Below are 16,024 nucleotides of genomic sequence, written 5' to 3'. Positions count from 1 at the left end.
TTTTCTACTTATTTTGAGACAATTTTGGTAATTTATATTTTTCTATAAAAATTGTATTGAAGTTAAAAAAAAAACTCTTAGCAATGAGTTTTCACATCAGTATGTTTCTCAAATTCTTCTCCATATCTGTTGTTATCGTCTCTTTCTTATTTGGCTTATTTCTATTTCTCTGTTCTTTTCTTGATTATATTTACTAGAGGTTTGACTCTTTGGCCAGCCAACTAATTCGGTCAGTAATTTGGGAGAAATGAAGAGATTTTCTTTTTTAAAATTAATTAGTTAATTCATTTATGGCTGCACTGCGTTGCTGCGCACGGGCTTTCTCTAGTTGTGGTGAGCGGGGGCTACTGTTCGTTGTGGTGCACGGGCTTCTCATTGTGGTGGCTTCTCTTGCTGCGAAGCATGGGCTCTAGGCTCACGGGCTTCAGTAGTTGTGGTATGCGGGCTCAGTAGTTGTGGCTTGTGGGCTCTAGAGCGCAGGCTCCGTAGTTGTGGTGCACGGGCTTAGTTGTTCTGTGGCATGTGGGATCTTCCTGGACCAGGGCTTGAACCCGTGTCCCCTGCATTGGTAGGCAGATTCTTAACCACTGCACCACCAGGGAAGTCCTTGAAGAAATTTCTTTTTTGAAACAATAGACTGTACTGTGGGTCTATCCCAATGATACCTGTACAGTAAATTATAATAGGTTGGTACCCACCACGCTAGCCACACAGGATAGTGTCTAAACAATTCTAGAACGATAAGTAGTTCCAGGGAGCTTCTTGCAGCTTTAAGAAACTGACTGAATGTTTTAAGTCAATGGGGTTATTTTCTCATCCAGGAAGAACCTCAGAAATGAAAAAAATGGCATGTTCAGGCATCAAATAATACAAAATTAAAGCTTGATGTGGTGTTATATAATTATTAAGAAGAAGAATATCAATTATCCCTAATTTTTTGGCTCTTTCTTTCACAGATTCCCATGGTGGGTGGGAGTTGCTTGGATGGCATGTACAGCTCTGTCCATGGAGATGGTCCCTGGCCATTTTAGTAGTAACCAGTCAAGGAGAAAAGGAGGTGGGGAAGGGCAGATCCAATGGAGAAAATGGCAGCCTTCGGTTAATTTGGCTTGGACAGCAGAGAGGTGGGAAGACTACTGCACTTAGCCTTTGCAGGGGGATAATTAGCACTGAGTAAGTGGGGAGTCAGTAGGACTGAAAGGAAAGGAAAGATAGAGGAGATTGATGGTTCTGATGCCTAGTGATAAACAGTTCCTCCTTGAAACTCCCAGGGTTCTTTGCCCGCTCTCTTAGCACTAAGATCTGCCTGGATTCCTGCTGTGTGAACAAGGTCAGAGACCAAGCTGCACTCAGCCCGGCCTTCTGGAATAGTGCGTCTTGGCAGAAATCACAGAGAGGGGACAAGCAGCAGGAGTATGTGCCTCACTGCCCATTACACTTTGGGGCCTTGTGTAGACATCTGTCAGCACACATGTCAGGCTCTAGGACAAGACCCCTGTCCAAGGCTGTGGGGCTTTTAAATTGCGTATCCGGGAAGCCTCAGCCCCTCCCCCCGCCTGAGAAGGTCCCCGGAGGCCCTTGCCTCACAGTTATAGCCCTAGGACACGGTGGTGCTTGGTTCCCCATCCCTGCTCTGCCACCTCAGCCTTCATGGCTGTGGGAGCACAGCCCTCCCCTGGCATGACCTGGGATCTAGAGTGCAAGCTTGTGTTACAGCTTTCTGTGGGGACCTATCAGTGGCCTGGTCTGCCACCCCAGCTTTCTCCCAGGAAGGATTGCACTCCTTCCGTGGGAGGCCAGCCTGCAGGAATCAGCCAAGTTAACCCCTACCTCTCACCAGCCCTTTTAGATTGCGGGCTCTCTGAAGGTAGGATGGATGTCTGGTTCACCTTCATGTCCTCGCAGTACCTAGTATGTTTGTCTGGCTCTGTCAGTGGTTTAGGAATGGAGAAGAGCAAGCCCAACGAAGGGACTAGATGAACCTTCCCTCTCCTTGTAGCCATTCTTAACCATTTTGTTCCTCTTTGAGGAACACACACACACACGCACACACACATGCACACACACACACAATCTTGCACACAGGTACCCTATCAATCAATGAGCCCTGGTTAAGAGCCCCCGCCCTAGAACTCTGGTAGGTTCCACTTACCCCATCTCAGCATTATCTCATTCTGTGCCACACCCTATCTGCACACCCCTGCTCGCCTTCACTGAATCTGTGCACGCTCTAGTCTTCCCACAGCAGAGGTGTTGGCTGTGATACTGATTTGGAACCCGGTTATACTCTAAGATTTGTTGAAACTGATTGCTTTTTACCCTTGCTCCAGAGGGAGAACGTTAGCTAGCCATGACCCTGAGGAGTAATCGCTTCCTGGAAAGCGCAGGTTTTACTTGATGTTCAAAAGATGACCTTTAAGTGGACAGTCCGTTCTTGATCCCCCCTGAGGAGAAGGGGCCTCTTTCCTCACAATCACTGAAGCCAGCCCTGCAAGAAGTCCAGAGGTAAAGCTTCCAGAAGTCTGTTGTTTGCGACTAGACCTGTCAGCCTCAGACAGCAGCCTGCCTCAGATTTTTTGGCTTTTCTCCACACCATCGTCCTCTTGCTTTCACCCTACCCTCATGGCCTCCATGGTGGCTGACTTTTCCCCATGAGGTCCTCTTTCATGATTTCCTGAGTCACTACCTTCAGCCTGTATTTGTTTGACGGTCGGAGCCATTTCCTATTTGGTAACTTTTGGGGTTTTAATGGGGGTGGAACATGCCCAGCACTGCTTCCTTCTCTTTCCATTCAGCCGTGTTCTCTGTGCCATAGATTCTGGCTGCGACTCAGTCACTGACACCGAGACCGAGGACGAGAAGATCCTTCCCTACTCGGAGCAGCAGAGCCTGCCACCGAAGACTTCACCTGGGAACCTGATGGTGGTGCAGCCGGACCGCATTCGCTGTGGGGTAGGAACTGCTGGGGCTGGTGGGTGGATGTTGGAGCATGGGCTTTGGGGCTTTTCAGTGGAAGTTTGTTGTAGTAAAGGGAGCGGGGTTCTCCTGTTGCACCTTACTGTAATCCCAGCCTTCCCGTGGGGTTTCCCTGTGCACTAGCTACCCTGAGACCCCCAGTGCCTGGGCCCTGGGCACACCTCACTCCTTTAAGTCAAAGGGAGACGAGCCCAGGAATGTATGTGTCATCAATCTAAGACATTAAGTTCATGATCAAAAACTTAGAACGTGTTGAAGACCAGCAGACATGAACATTACAAAACACTTAAATGCCAACCCTGGAGTTAGAGGCCTGGGTCTGTTCCTTCCAGCCTAGCGCTGGGCATTTTGAGAGCTTGTTTCTCCATCAACTGGCCCCCTTTACAGCCCAAATGAGTGCCTTGAAGCTCGATGGCTGAAACTTGCTGCCCAGCATTGCTTGCAAAAGGGAGAAAATTAATGCCTGAGCATGTGACTAACGTTTTCAGGGGTAGGACCTGTGTTAAGAGGTGACCTGAATGTGGTGGCCAACTGATGGGCCACTGTCATTTGAATCCTACCATAGTATTGATAGTTTTTCATTATCTTTCTTTTCCTGATGAGAAATGTGTGATATTGGTTCAGAGCAGTGAAACACTTTTTTGTGGGTAGGAGCCCTGTGCTAAGTTTGCCACTGTGGGCTTCTGTAGGCAAGAGGGCATGATGGCCATGGAAATGGGAAGTCCTAGCTTCCCTGCACTTGTGAGTGGTTTTCTGCGCAGCCTGAGGCCACGAAGCATTGGGCAAGGACTCCCTCCATGAGGGCTGCGAACTGCTGCCTCGGGCTGGATTGAACTCATAGACATGTTTGGTTCCAGCTGCACAGTGTTTTAAAGAGTTAGGCATGAAAACCTGTTTCTAGCCTCCTTTGAATCAGAATCTGATAATACCAGGCCTGAGATGAGCAGCTGGGCCAAGTGACCCTTTAGATGGGGCTGTGCATCCCCAGGTCACTGGTTCTCATCACTCCCCTTTCTTTGTACCCACTTCACTCCTTTTCCTTACTGTCCAGGCCTTTGTAGTGGGCATTTCAGTTTCTAGTCCTCTCGTACTCCTTCCTGCCTGCCCCACGCCCCTTTCATCCTGAGACCACGCTGGTGGGTGCCTGTGGGGAGGGGGTTTAGAACTAAAGGATGATGCCCCTCCCATGCCGCCTGGTTTTCCAGGCTTTGGCTCCTTCTTCTGTGCTGGTTGCCGCTGACCCAGGATTCTCACTGTTGCCTGCTCCAGGTCCCTGGCTCCTGGGGCGGCTGGGCTGGGGTTGCGTCATGACTGTCAACAGGAGAGACACACTCGTCTTCTCTGGCTCCCCATGCTCCCTGGGAGAAGGGGCAGGCGGGAGAGGGCCGGACCTGCAGTGGGAGTCAGGTCAACCACAAACACACGCACATTCACCTAAGCAGTCTCCGTGAGCCGGGACCACATCCCCCTCCCACCTGTTCTGGAATCGTGGCCCTTGTCACGATGGCCTACTATAAGGGCTTGAGAGCAGAATCTTACAATGAACATTTGGGGATTAGCTATGGCCAGAAATTTCTCCTTTTCCCCTGCTTTTTGGAGGGCCTGTTCTTTCCAGTTCAACGTCTTAAGAGCTTAACTGCGTAGCCAGCCCAGTAAAACAGATAATTCCATTTAGCAGGTTTGGCAGGAGGTCTCAAAGCAATGTAAAGTAGCTACTTAGGTTGCTCAGTGCCTTGGGAAAATTAATCCTCCAGTAAGTTATTTTTGTCCATCTAAGAACAGCATAAATTGCAGAACCCAAGAGAGCTTCTCTAAATCAGTACCTCTCACTCTGTAAGGTGCATGAGTCACCCAGGGGTCTTGGTAAAATGCAGACTCTGGTGTGGTCGGTCCAGGCAGGCTTGAGATTCTGCATTTCTAACAAGCTTTCAGGGACGCCAATGCTGCTGGTCCCTTGGCCTCGCTTTGAGTAGCAAGGCTGATCTAGAATAGTGCTTCTCAAACTATCTCTGGTGAAGAACTTTAAAAAATTTTTGTTGTTTTAAATTTCCAATTCTGCCATGGGCCAATACTTTTATAATATACAACAAAAAGGAAATGCTATAAAAATTAAATACAAGCCCCAGGTTTTAAAATTATTATTAGGTTTGACAGACATAAAATTACTCTATCAAATTGCTATTTAGGTTTATAAATGTTCACTCTTGGTTTTTGTAACTTGTCTTGTTGGGACCCATGGCAAGCAGTCACTGCCCGCCACCGGACTGCAGACCCCACCCTGCTCTGGAACAGCCTCACTAGGTAGAGCTGCGGCTGCAGAAGCTGGGGAGGCCCTCTGGCTCAGCACCCTAACAGGAGGGAGAAGGGACAATTACTGGTTTCCTGTTCCAGGCAGAAACCACTGTCTACGTCATTGTGAGATGTAAGCTGGATGAGAGGGTGACAACAGAAGCCGAATTTTCTCCTGAGGATTCTCCCTCGATAAGGGTGGAAGCCAAGCTGGAGAATGAGTACACCGTTTCCATGAAAGCTCCCAGTAAGTAGCCCCCATTTACCTCCAGAAATTAGGCACCATGTGACGAGACCCGCTCTTACTTTCTTTTACTTGCCGACAGCTGTCTTCATCAGCCACTGAGAAAAGTGACAGCCAAGATTTGGATTTGGTTGCCATGTTCTATTTAAAGGAAAAGGAAGTTATATAAACATGCACATGTGATTGGGGCGGGGGGAGATGGATATACTAAAATATATAAAATATAAAAATGTTTATAAAGTTCATATATTAACATTTTTTGAAATTAGAGAAAAATAGGAAAAGTAGGGAAAAAAGTCATCTGACACCCTACCACTCAGTCTTTTTTGCCTTTTTTCATAATTTTTATAAACATAGTTGTTCTAATAGTATCTATTACCTTATATTCTGTTTTTCTTTATGTGATCTTAATTTATTCTCTCTTCATCCCTTTACCCCTGTACTATTATAGGGAGTTTGTAACTTTCCATTTTATAACATATTTTTTCTATTACAAAAGTAATGTGTGCTCAATACAGCAAACTTGGAGAATACAGTAACCATAAAAGAAAGTAGATAGAAAATTACCCATATGCCCACCCTGCCAAGGAAATCACTGGTTTCTGTATTTTCCCACATCTGTGTACATAGCTTTATGTCTTGTAGCCAACTTTTGTTACCTGGAAATACACTATGAATATTTTCCCATGTTAATAAATGGTCTTTTACAAAATGATGCTTAATGGTTGCAAGGTAATCCATTGTATAGATGTACCATAATTTATAAAACCAGTCCCTTGTGTTGGATCTATATCTTAAAACCATAATGTTTAAAGCTGTATAATACTCAGTTGAATAGAAGTATCATCTTTTAATTTTTCATTTCCTCATTGTTGCATATTTTTGTGATTTCTGATTTCTTATTGTCTTATTTATTTATTTAGTTAGTTTTTTTTTTAACATCTTTATTGGAGTATAATTGCTTTACAATGGTGTGTTAGTTTCTGCTGTATAGCAAAGTGAATCAGCTATATGTATACATATATCCCCATATCCCCTCCCTCTTACGTCTCCCACCCACCCTCCCTATCCCACCCCTCTAGGTGGTCACAAAGCACTGAGCTGATCTCCCTGTGCTATGCGGCTGCTTCCCACTAGCTATCTGTTTTACATTTGGTAGTGTATATATGTCAGTGCCACTCTCTCACTTCGTCCCAGCTTACCCTTCCCCTGCCCCGTGCCCTCAAGTCCATTCTCTATGTCTGGTTTTATTGTCTTATTGTTTTAAATGATGATATATTGAGTGTCTTTATGCAGGCAGGGTTTTTTTCTTTTGTGTTTAGGATTATGTCCTTGAGATGGAATCCCTGAAACAATGGGCATTTTTAAGGGTCCTGGAAGATAGTGCTTAATTGCTTTATGAAATATTACTTTTCTCGTTTATTTGCTATACTGTCACCAATGCTAGGCATTATCACTTTGAATATTTTTGCTAATTTGATGTGTTTCTAAAAAGTAGTCCATTGTTTTAATTTGCATTCCTTTGATTTCTAGTGAGGTTAAATATTTTTTCCATGTTCTCTACTTGTCGCATTTCCTCTTTTGTGAATCGAATCTTTGTGGTTGGTGTATTTTTAATTTTTTCTTTCCCCCTCAAAACCCCTTCCTGTGGTGTAGAAGAGAGAGAGCACCCAAGGAGAGCACATAGTAATGACAGCAGCAGAGCAAGTGAATTAATTCTACTTGCCCAATGGGGCGGAAGCTCGGAGTCCCACCGCCAGGTCCCACCTCTGGCGACCACTGGCCTTTGTATAAAGTGCTTTAAATACAACTCTTCTTCCTGTCTGTTGTGACACTGGGCCTACAGTAATGAGCAAAACAGGTGAAAATCTTCCGAAAGTTAAATTGCAGACCCAGTGAGGATAATTCCTCTGACTCAGAGCCCTCCCGTGTGTTAGTGTGCCCACCGCTACTTCTCCTGTTTCCCTCACTTCCCAATCCTGCAGCTCACCTCCAAGGTGTTTCTTCCAGTCCCCAATTAATTTCTTCACCATTTAAGTAATCCATGAACGCTTTTCCCTGTACTCTTGTACTACAAAAAAAAGAGCAGTTTTATAGTATCTTTTCTTCTGTTCAGACCTTTCATCTGGGAATGTTTCTCTGAAGATATATTCTGGGGATTTAGTGGTGTGCGAAACCATTATCAGCTATTATACTGACATGGAGGAAATTGGGAATTTATTGTCCAATGCTGCAAATCCCGTGGAGTTCATGTGTCAGGTAAGGATGGTGAAAGGACACTGGAGTTTTCTGAACCTGTAGTTTCTGCTCATGGTTCACCAGTCTCCAATCTGCTGGATGGGAGATAGCTGGATTTAAAATCTGACCATCTTCACTTTTGTATTTAGGCCTTTAAAATTGTGCCCTACAACACAGAGACCCTTGATAAACTGCTAACAGAGTCCCTAAAGAACAACATCCCTGCAAGTGGGCTGCACCTCTTTGGAATCAACCAGCTGGAAGAGGAAGATATGATGACAAGTAAGTCAACAGTCAAACCTCAGGAAACCAGCAGTGGGTTGATTCCAGTTTGTCGGTTTCAGTGTGCAGTCAGCCCGTGCTCGTGTTTTCTGCTGGCTCCTGCTCTACAGCTCATCCTCTGAGAAGCAGTCATTCTTCTCTGGCTAGCCCGGGATTCCTCCAAATTGTAAATCTGAATATGTCATCCCCTTACTAAAAACCCTTTGTGTTTCCCACTTGTCTTCTAGATAAAGTCCAAACTCCTCAACCTTTATACAAGGCCTTCCTAAGGGGCTCCTGCAGCATTTCTGCTCTCACCTCTCTCTACTCTCTCCCTTGGCTTCTGTGCTCTGCTCTGTGGAAGGTATGAACTTCTTTTACCTAATGAAAATCCCGCCCTGCCTCTTGCCACCTCGACCCATGGGAACACAGTTTCTTCCTCCCCTCCTCCTGCAGCACTTCCTCAGGTAGGTTCCATCTACGTGCTGCAGCTCCCCTAGCATGTTGGGTTCTTGTACTCTTCAGCTGTGTCTGTCTTTTTTGCTAGTCTGTCAGCTGGATGACGACAGGGACAGTGCCTGGTGGCTCACTGTAGGCTCAAAACAAGTATTTGTTTGATGAGGGAGGAGCAGTCTCATGGGCATATATGACATGCCGGGAGCTGGGAGTAACACTTGCATGGGGATGGTGCCTGGCGCGCTGGACAGGATGCCTGGTATGGTTCTTTTGTAGACACCACTCTTCCTTCACATCTCAGCTGCACTACACAAATGGGACCCAAGCCCCTGGTTACCCAGTGCCTGCGTTCCATCCTTCCACAGTGTCCGAGAACCATAAGGATGAGGTTATATTACCTTCATGTCCTTCTCCTGGGTGCATTCTCTTGTTGCCTCTCTCCATTTTCCTACTGTGGAATGTTCTTACGTCACTTCCAACAGGTGTTAATATTCTCTATTCTTGAACTTGAGGCTCAGGAGGGAGTATTTCATAGTTTGACAATCATGGGGGATCCTGGGGACATTTTCAGACCTTCGTTCCAAGGATCATATCCTGGTGAATAGGAAGCTGGGTTTGTCTTATTAAAAAAAATACATATGTGTGTGTGTGTGTGTGTATATATATATATATATATATATATGCACATAAAAAATTTATGTATATATACATCTATCTATCACTCTTGGGTTTAGAAATCAACTTTTATGAAAATTTAAAAAAAAGGTTTGTCCCCCAACTCCACAACACAAACACATCTATTTCCTTGGTTGAGTTTAACTTGCTGTATCCAGATATTAGTAGGTGGAGGGTGTCATGGGGATCCAATGACTCTCAGGAGTACTTTGTTTCCCACAAATCAGAGGGTTAATGGGCATCCTGGGGTTCCCACGCATTAATACCATCATTCAAAACCTGTCCTAAACAAAGAGCTCATCGAAAACAATCTTGTTAATCCTTCCAGGTCCCTTTGAGATAGTCTGGAAATATTTTCTAGTTCAAAACTAAGGGCCACAGAAAAGCTAAGTAACCGCCCCAGGATTACTTGGCATACTTTAAGAAATTGGGTGTAAGAGCTAAGAAGATGGATTTTTTTTATTTTTTTTTGGCTGCGCCACATGGCTTGTGGGATCTTAGTTCCCAGACCAGGGATAAAACCCGTGCCCACGGCAGTGAAAACGCTGAGTTCTAACCACTGGACCGCCAGGGAAGTCCCAGGATTTCTTTCTTTTAATCAGCATAAAGCAATTGTTTTAAAGTGCTCTGAAATTTTAAGAGAAGGTCAAAACATGATCCCTGTTGTACTTTGTGGCTGCTGTTTAAGCCCTTAGAACATCAGCACATTTTGAACTAGTATTATTTCTCAGGATTCCCCAATCCTTTTAAAGAAAGAAGGTAGGATATTAATGATTAGATTTGCTAATTAATTGACATATTTCTTCTGTCATCTTCAGTGGTGCCACAGAGGAAGCTGTTAGATGTTAGGTCAATCAACCAAGAAGTAATGATTGAGCACCTGCTGGATGCCATACTAGGCTTCTAGCTTCATCTCCATGAGCAAGGTGCCCCATGCCTCCCATACCTTCCTTTTTTTTTTTTTTTTTAAATCTTTTGGCCATGCCGTGCGGCAAGTGGGATCTTAGTTCCCTGACCAGGGATCGAACCTGCGACCCCTGCAGTGGAAGTGCAGAGTCTTAACCACTGGACCTCCAGGGAAGTCCCCCCACCACCCCATGCCTTCCTTTTTGTCTGACCATTAAGTGTTCCTTGACAATTTTTCAGATCAGAGGGATGAAGAGCTGCCCACGTTGTTGCACTTTGCTGCCAAGTATGGACTGAAGAATCTCACTGCCTTGTTGCTCACCTGCCCAGGAGCCCTACAGGCCTACAGTGTGGCCAACAAGCACGGCCACTACCCCAACACCATTGCCGAGAAGCACGGCTTCCGGGACCTGCGGCAGTTCATCGACGAGTATGTGGTAAGGTCAAGGCAGGAGAGGCTCTAGGATTGGAAATGCACCATGTGGTCCCAGGGCTGCCTTTTCACTGAAGACCTGGGTGGATTTCATCTCTAGCAGGTCCTCACGTGCCTCTTCTGGCAGGGCCAGTATGCGTGGGCTTAAGAGATGAGTTCTGGAGTCACATGGACCTGGATCCAAATTCCTCACCAATACTTGTCAGCCACGTGCCTTTGGGCAAGTCATGTATCTGTCCTCTGTCTCCCTCAGTTTCGTGATATGCGGGAGAAAGTTTATAATAATTCTACCCTTAGGGTTGTTTTGAGAATAGGAAGAAATAATATGTGTAAAGCACTGAGATCCACCCTCGAAGAATTTACAGAGCATTGATAGAGTGAATCTGCTGAAGGTAGATGCTGAGCCCTCTTTCTCAGTCGCCTCCCCACCCACCTCCAAGGTACTTGGCAGGATGCTCCCAGCTCCCTCGCCCACCGTCAGGCCCAGGTGAACTGTTAGGCTTGGTTCCTTCCTTAGCAGAGACCACAGTAAAGCTCTGCACCTGAGGCTTCAGGGAGGCCAACCGTGAGGCCCCACCTTCTGCTGACAGCCTCTCTCTCTTTCTGAGCCCCTGCCCGTCTTAAGGCTTATCTGCTCCCCTGGTTTGGGACCCACAGATCCTCCTTGATCACTGATTTCTGAGTCTTTCTTTAAGTGTAAGCTCATCCCATGCCTAGGCCTTGTTCCATGCCCCAATATTGCTTCCATTGCTTTGGAGGCAGCTGCCCTTCCTGTCTCGACCCTTTTCTGGTTTTCCTCCATTTTCACAATTCACAGCAGTGACGTGGGAATAGCTTATCCTCTCACATGGGGCTGTGACCTCAAAAGGAACAATAAACGCTACCTCCAGACAGGAGTGAGCCTGACACCTCCCCAGAAACTTAGCTTTCTGCTCTGTGCTTGACAATCTACAAGGCAACGACTCACTGAGACATACAGAGGAGGCCTCCCAAAATCTGGGGGGTGATTAAATGTATTGAATAAACAGAATAGCATGAGTGCCTGTTTGGGGCATTATTGACATAAATGAGGCTAAAAGGTACTTACAGTCCAGGAGTATTTACTTCACTTTACTTTGGAGTCACAAATGTATAAAATGCAGTGTTTCATTTCCCTGCCAATAGTTTTTATTAAGAACATACTGTATTCATATTAATCACTACTGTCTATTGAATTTAGTTGATTGGCAAATGCATTGTCTCCTTTAATCCTCACCCCAGTCCTTTGAGGTTGACAGTATTGTTCTCTCTCTTCAACAAAGGAGGAAAAGGGCCTAGAAAGGCCGAGTCATTGTGCCAAGGGTCCCACACTAGTCAGGGTGGAGGTAGGATTGGAACGTAGCTGATGCTAAAGCTGGGGAGCATTACCCTACTTTCTGTCACAGGGACGTGGAAAGATGCACTTCCAGTTTGCACTGAAGTTAATCTGGTTCACATTTGTCACATCATCTTTGTTTTCTAACTGCAACCACTTCAACCGATGCATCTCCAGCATTGCCCCCAAAAGGTTGCTCCTCCGTGTTGTTCATGACCTCTAAGAACCGTCCCATTTCCTCTTTCCACCATATCAGAACCAAATGCCAGACCTTGAGTCTCCAACACTCCACAGCTGTCACCTGGTCCACTCCTTGGGGCTCATCAGGAACCCAACACAGAGTGTCAGATAGCAGATTAGCTCTCTCGGGGTAGTGATGATGAAAATGAGGATTTTTGTGGGTTGATGCTGAAATAAGGATTGTGAAACACCAAAGTTTCTTACGAGGAAAAGTTGTGCAGGGGTTTCAGAGAAGCCACCTCTCTGGCTTCACAACCACCTGGAGGCAGAATGACAAAGGGAGCCTCTCTGACTTCAGGGCATTTCACCCAAGACCATCTCTCCTCTTGGGCACAGGATGTAAAACTGAGGCGGGCACTTTGGAGCAGTGTGCTGTCAGGCACTTTGAAGCAGCCTAGTGGGAGGAACAGGTGGAAGGAACAGGAAGGAACTAGTGGACCAAGTCCCCAAGGGACTTCTGACTACACACAAGCGCAAGAGCACCTTGGCTGCAGCCCTGTTTAGCCCATTTGAATTTCCATTTGGCTAATCAGCAAGGGTTATACCTTCGTGTGCCATTTGTTGCCATTTGAGGAACCACTAGGGTATAGTAGAAAGGTCAGAAGCCAGGATTGCAGACCCATGAATAAGGCACTAGATTTTTCTGAGCTTTGGTTTTCTCATCTTTTGACCAGGGAAGAGGAGACACTCTCAAGCAGTGGTGGAAAGGATGCCATGAGATAATGTATAGGCACATCCATAGCACCGTCCCTGACACGTAATAGGTACCCACGAGAAGGTTTTAAATTTGTATCCTCTGGGCACTGGACATTTAACAGGTGTCTCCTCTGTTCTTAGTGTTGGAGGAAGATACAAAGATTAAAACAAAGAACATAAAACAAAGAAAAGGACTACGAGCCTGGCCTCAAGGGGCTTTCAGTGTGGTGGGAAATACAGACATGCACACATAGTTGCAACCCTGATGCGTGTGAGGCTTTACTTTGCTGTCACAAGCCCACTCGAGGGCCTGACTCTACCCAGAGAGCCCGGCTGTGTCAGTGCGCCTGTGGGGTCCCACCTTCTCTTTCAGGAAACTGTGGACATGCTGAAGAGTCACATTAAAGAGGAACTGATGCAAGGGGAGGAGGCTGACTCTGTGTATGAGTCCATGGCCCACCTTTCCACAGACCTGCTCATGAAGTGCTCCCTCAACCCCGGCTGTGACGAGGACCTGTATGAGTCCATGGTGGCCTTTGTCCCAGCTGCTACCGAGGACCTCTGTAAGTAGCACGGCGCAGTTCTGCTTCCATCTTTCTGCTGAGAAATGCATTTCTTCCTTCTTCTGTGTGTGGGGAAATTCCCTTGCTTACCCCTGCCCCACTCCGGAGTGATGAAGATCCCATTTTACACAAAGTTAGACAGGTCATCATGTGCTGTGACAAGCAGAATCATTCTCCAAACTTCCTCTGCTATGACTGCTTTGTGACTGGAAAGTTTAAGCAAGGGCCTGGAAGTCAGAGTCGATGAAGGCGTTGCCTTGTGATCCAGAAGCGAAATCAGTGGCTTTTGACCCCGTCAGTTCCAACGGGCCCTTTTTATAGCAAACGTTTTGTAATGCCCCTGCTACTACCCTGACATGAGATACATATAATATAACCTACCTACATATGAAATTTTTAGAAATCAAATATATGTCCCAATTGAAATATAGAAGAGAACTCATAGGAGAGGAAATGCTCAGATGTGCCTCCATACAAGGACATAGTGCATTAGTCAGTTGCAGTCACCTACATTCAGAATCACTGCCAATGTCACAGCCTCAAGTGCTGACCGACATGTTTATTGTATCAGTGACTTGGATACCACCAGCAGTGCTGGCATCAATGCCTGGATTTTCCTAAATGGTGAATGATTCCTCACATTCTCTTCTCCATTTTCATAGTAATTGAATTACTGGAAAATTTGGTGTATATCAAAACCATGCAAAAATACAAGTTGTATTTTATAAATGAAGTAGTTTAGCTTCGAGGCTCAGAAAATTATAAGCAGGGTTTTCTCGATAACCTGATTTTACTGGATTAATATATAATAAACTTATTTCCAAAATATCATATCTCCAGGATATGATTTTTTTGTAAATTGCTTAACAAATTTTGCCCAATTTTTTTAATCTTAATTCTTTTTAATAGCGAAAATAATACATTCTTCCAAAAATTGGAAACAAAAAAGAAATGTATAACTGAGTTATTAAAAGTTCATGACTCCACTCAACCAACCAATATAGCACTTGTAATAGTTTGGTGGGGATTTTTGCCCATATTTTTCCTTATACCTGCTGATATTAAATTTAAAAATATACACATATACATATATATATAAACAGATACGTACAAACATACACATATGTATAAATATGTATCATAAGCAGTTATTTTTTTAACCCATATGTGTATCTAGTGAAATATTTAAAAGTCATGAGGGACACAAAACAAGGCTGTCCCCCACACTGAAGTTTGTCTAGCATCTTTCTCCCTTCTGCTAAATGCCAGTAGTGTCCCTGCATCATGGTGACAGCCCAAAATACCCTCATAGATTTTCCAAACACCCTCTAGAGGTCAGTGCCACTCCCCTTGAGAACTTGTCTAAATAAACATTGGCTTTCGATGCACATATCAGGGTTGAAGCAGGAGGACCACACAACCGGCCCTCGAAGGGCCTTCTTTATATGTTACCACCATTTGCTACGAGATGCTAAGAGCTCTGAAACAGTGCCTACAACTTCTCCCTCCTTCCCTCTGGTCTAATTAATAGATTCAAGAAAGACAAGACAAATACCTATCAACGCATCCATCAGCTTTATTGATAGAGGAATTTCTGGAATGGGCTAGATTGAGTATTGCCAATTTTCAGCCTGAGGAGAAGACCACGGGGACCTGGGCCCACAAGGAGTTGGGCCTGATTTTCCCATCCATGAACGGAAAAGCAGGCATTAAGAGGGTGCTTTGGAGCAGGAAATGTGGGCGGGTAAGGGGGCCAGAGGTGAACCCTGACACCAGCAGAGCCTTTGACACTGCAACCCTAACACCTGGAAGATGTGGTCCAGTGGTTGTTAGGTGCTTGCTAGTCAGATTGGCTGCTCCTCTGGGGGAGGAGAAGAAAGAGGGAAAGAGCGGTAGAAGCTCTCTCCCAGCACCTAACTGGAAGGACTTGAAGTACTTGTGGAAGCTCTTCCCGAATGAGCCGTGACCCAGCAGGAAGGTGAGGAGAGAAGGCGTCATCCTCGCCTTCCACACCCTCTACCTCACTGAATCCTCAAAGCAGCCATACAGGGGTGCTTTTATTAACCCGCGCTTTACAAATGAGGAAACTGAGGCACAGAGAGGTTAAGCAACTCCGCCAAAGTCTCACAGCTAATAAGTGATAGAGTCCAGGTTTGAACCCAGGTCTCGCTGTCTTTAGGACCATATTCCTTATTCTGTGCCAGAAGTTTCCATCTAACACCACAAATTTTAGTCGTGGTTTCTTTTAGAAAAACCATCTAGCGGCTCCGGCCATGCTTCCTCTTTTTGCGGCCCAGATGTTAGCTCACAAAACAGCCTCTGGCGCCCCCTACCCTTGCACATCCATCCATCTCTCCATGTACCCAACAAGCATTCTGGAGCATCTGTGTTTCTGCCACTTGCCGCTCCCACTCCTGGTTTTTGGTGAGACAACGGGGTGGAGGGAAGACACAGTCCTTTTCAGTCTGGAACAGAGACTCATTCACAAAAGAACATTTGGAGAAAAACTAGGACCCCTCTGGGAGGCCAGAGACCATGCATCATCAGTTCTGCCCCGTGTCCCTACGGTGGGGCAGTTGAACAGTTGAAGGATCCCGCACTTTACTGGCAGTGGGTTTAGTGTTGACAGAGAGCCTTAACACCTGTTATCCCTCTGGGTGCTCCAACACAGGAAACCCCCCACCACAGCAGTG

At 45.7% G+C, this 16,024-nt stretch overlaps 1 protein-coding gene across 1 annotated transcript in view; it reads left to right on the top strand.

Moving 5' to 3' along the window:
* Positions 1-2,887: 2,887 nt before the first annotated feature.
* PIK3AP1 (phosphoinositide-3-kinase adaptor protein 1) overlaps positions 2,888-16,024 on the top strand; it is a 59,247-nt gene continuing 46,110 nt past the window's right edge. The window contains exons 1-6 of the mRNA XM_068548994.1: positions 2,888-2,952; positions 5,368-5,512; positions 7,626-7,768; positions 7,897-8,029; positions 10,286-10,482; positions 13,142-13,331. Of these exons, the coding sequence (XP_068405095.1) occupies positions 2,920-2,952; positions 5,368-5,512; positions 7,626-7,768; positions 7,897-8,029; positions 10,286-10,482; positions 13,142-13,331 (841 nt within the window). The 5' untranslated portion in view covers positions 2,888-2,919. The remainder of the gene's footprint in view (positions 2,953-5,367; positions 5,513-7,625; positions 7,769-7,896; positions 8,030-10,285; positions 10,483-13,141; positions 13,332-16,024) is intronic.

The sequence above is a fragment of the Eschrichtius robustus genome, chromosome 7, assembly GCF_028021215.1.
Source record: "Eschrichtius robustus isolate mEscRob2 chromosome 7, mEscRob2.pri, whole genome shotgun sequence".
Lineage (NCBI taxonomy): Eukaryota > Metazoa > Chordata > Mammalia > Artiodactyla > Eschrichtiidae > Eschrichtius > Eschrichtius robustus.
This window is presented reverse-complemented; position numbering and strand designations above follow the sequence as displayed.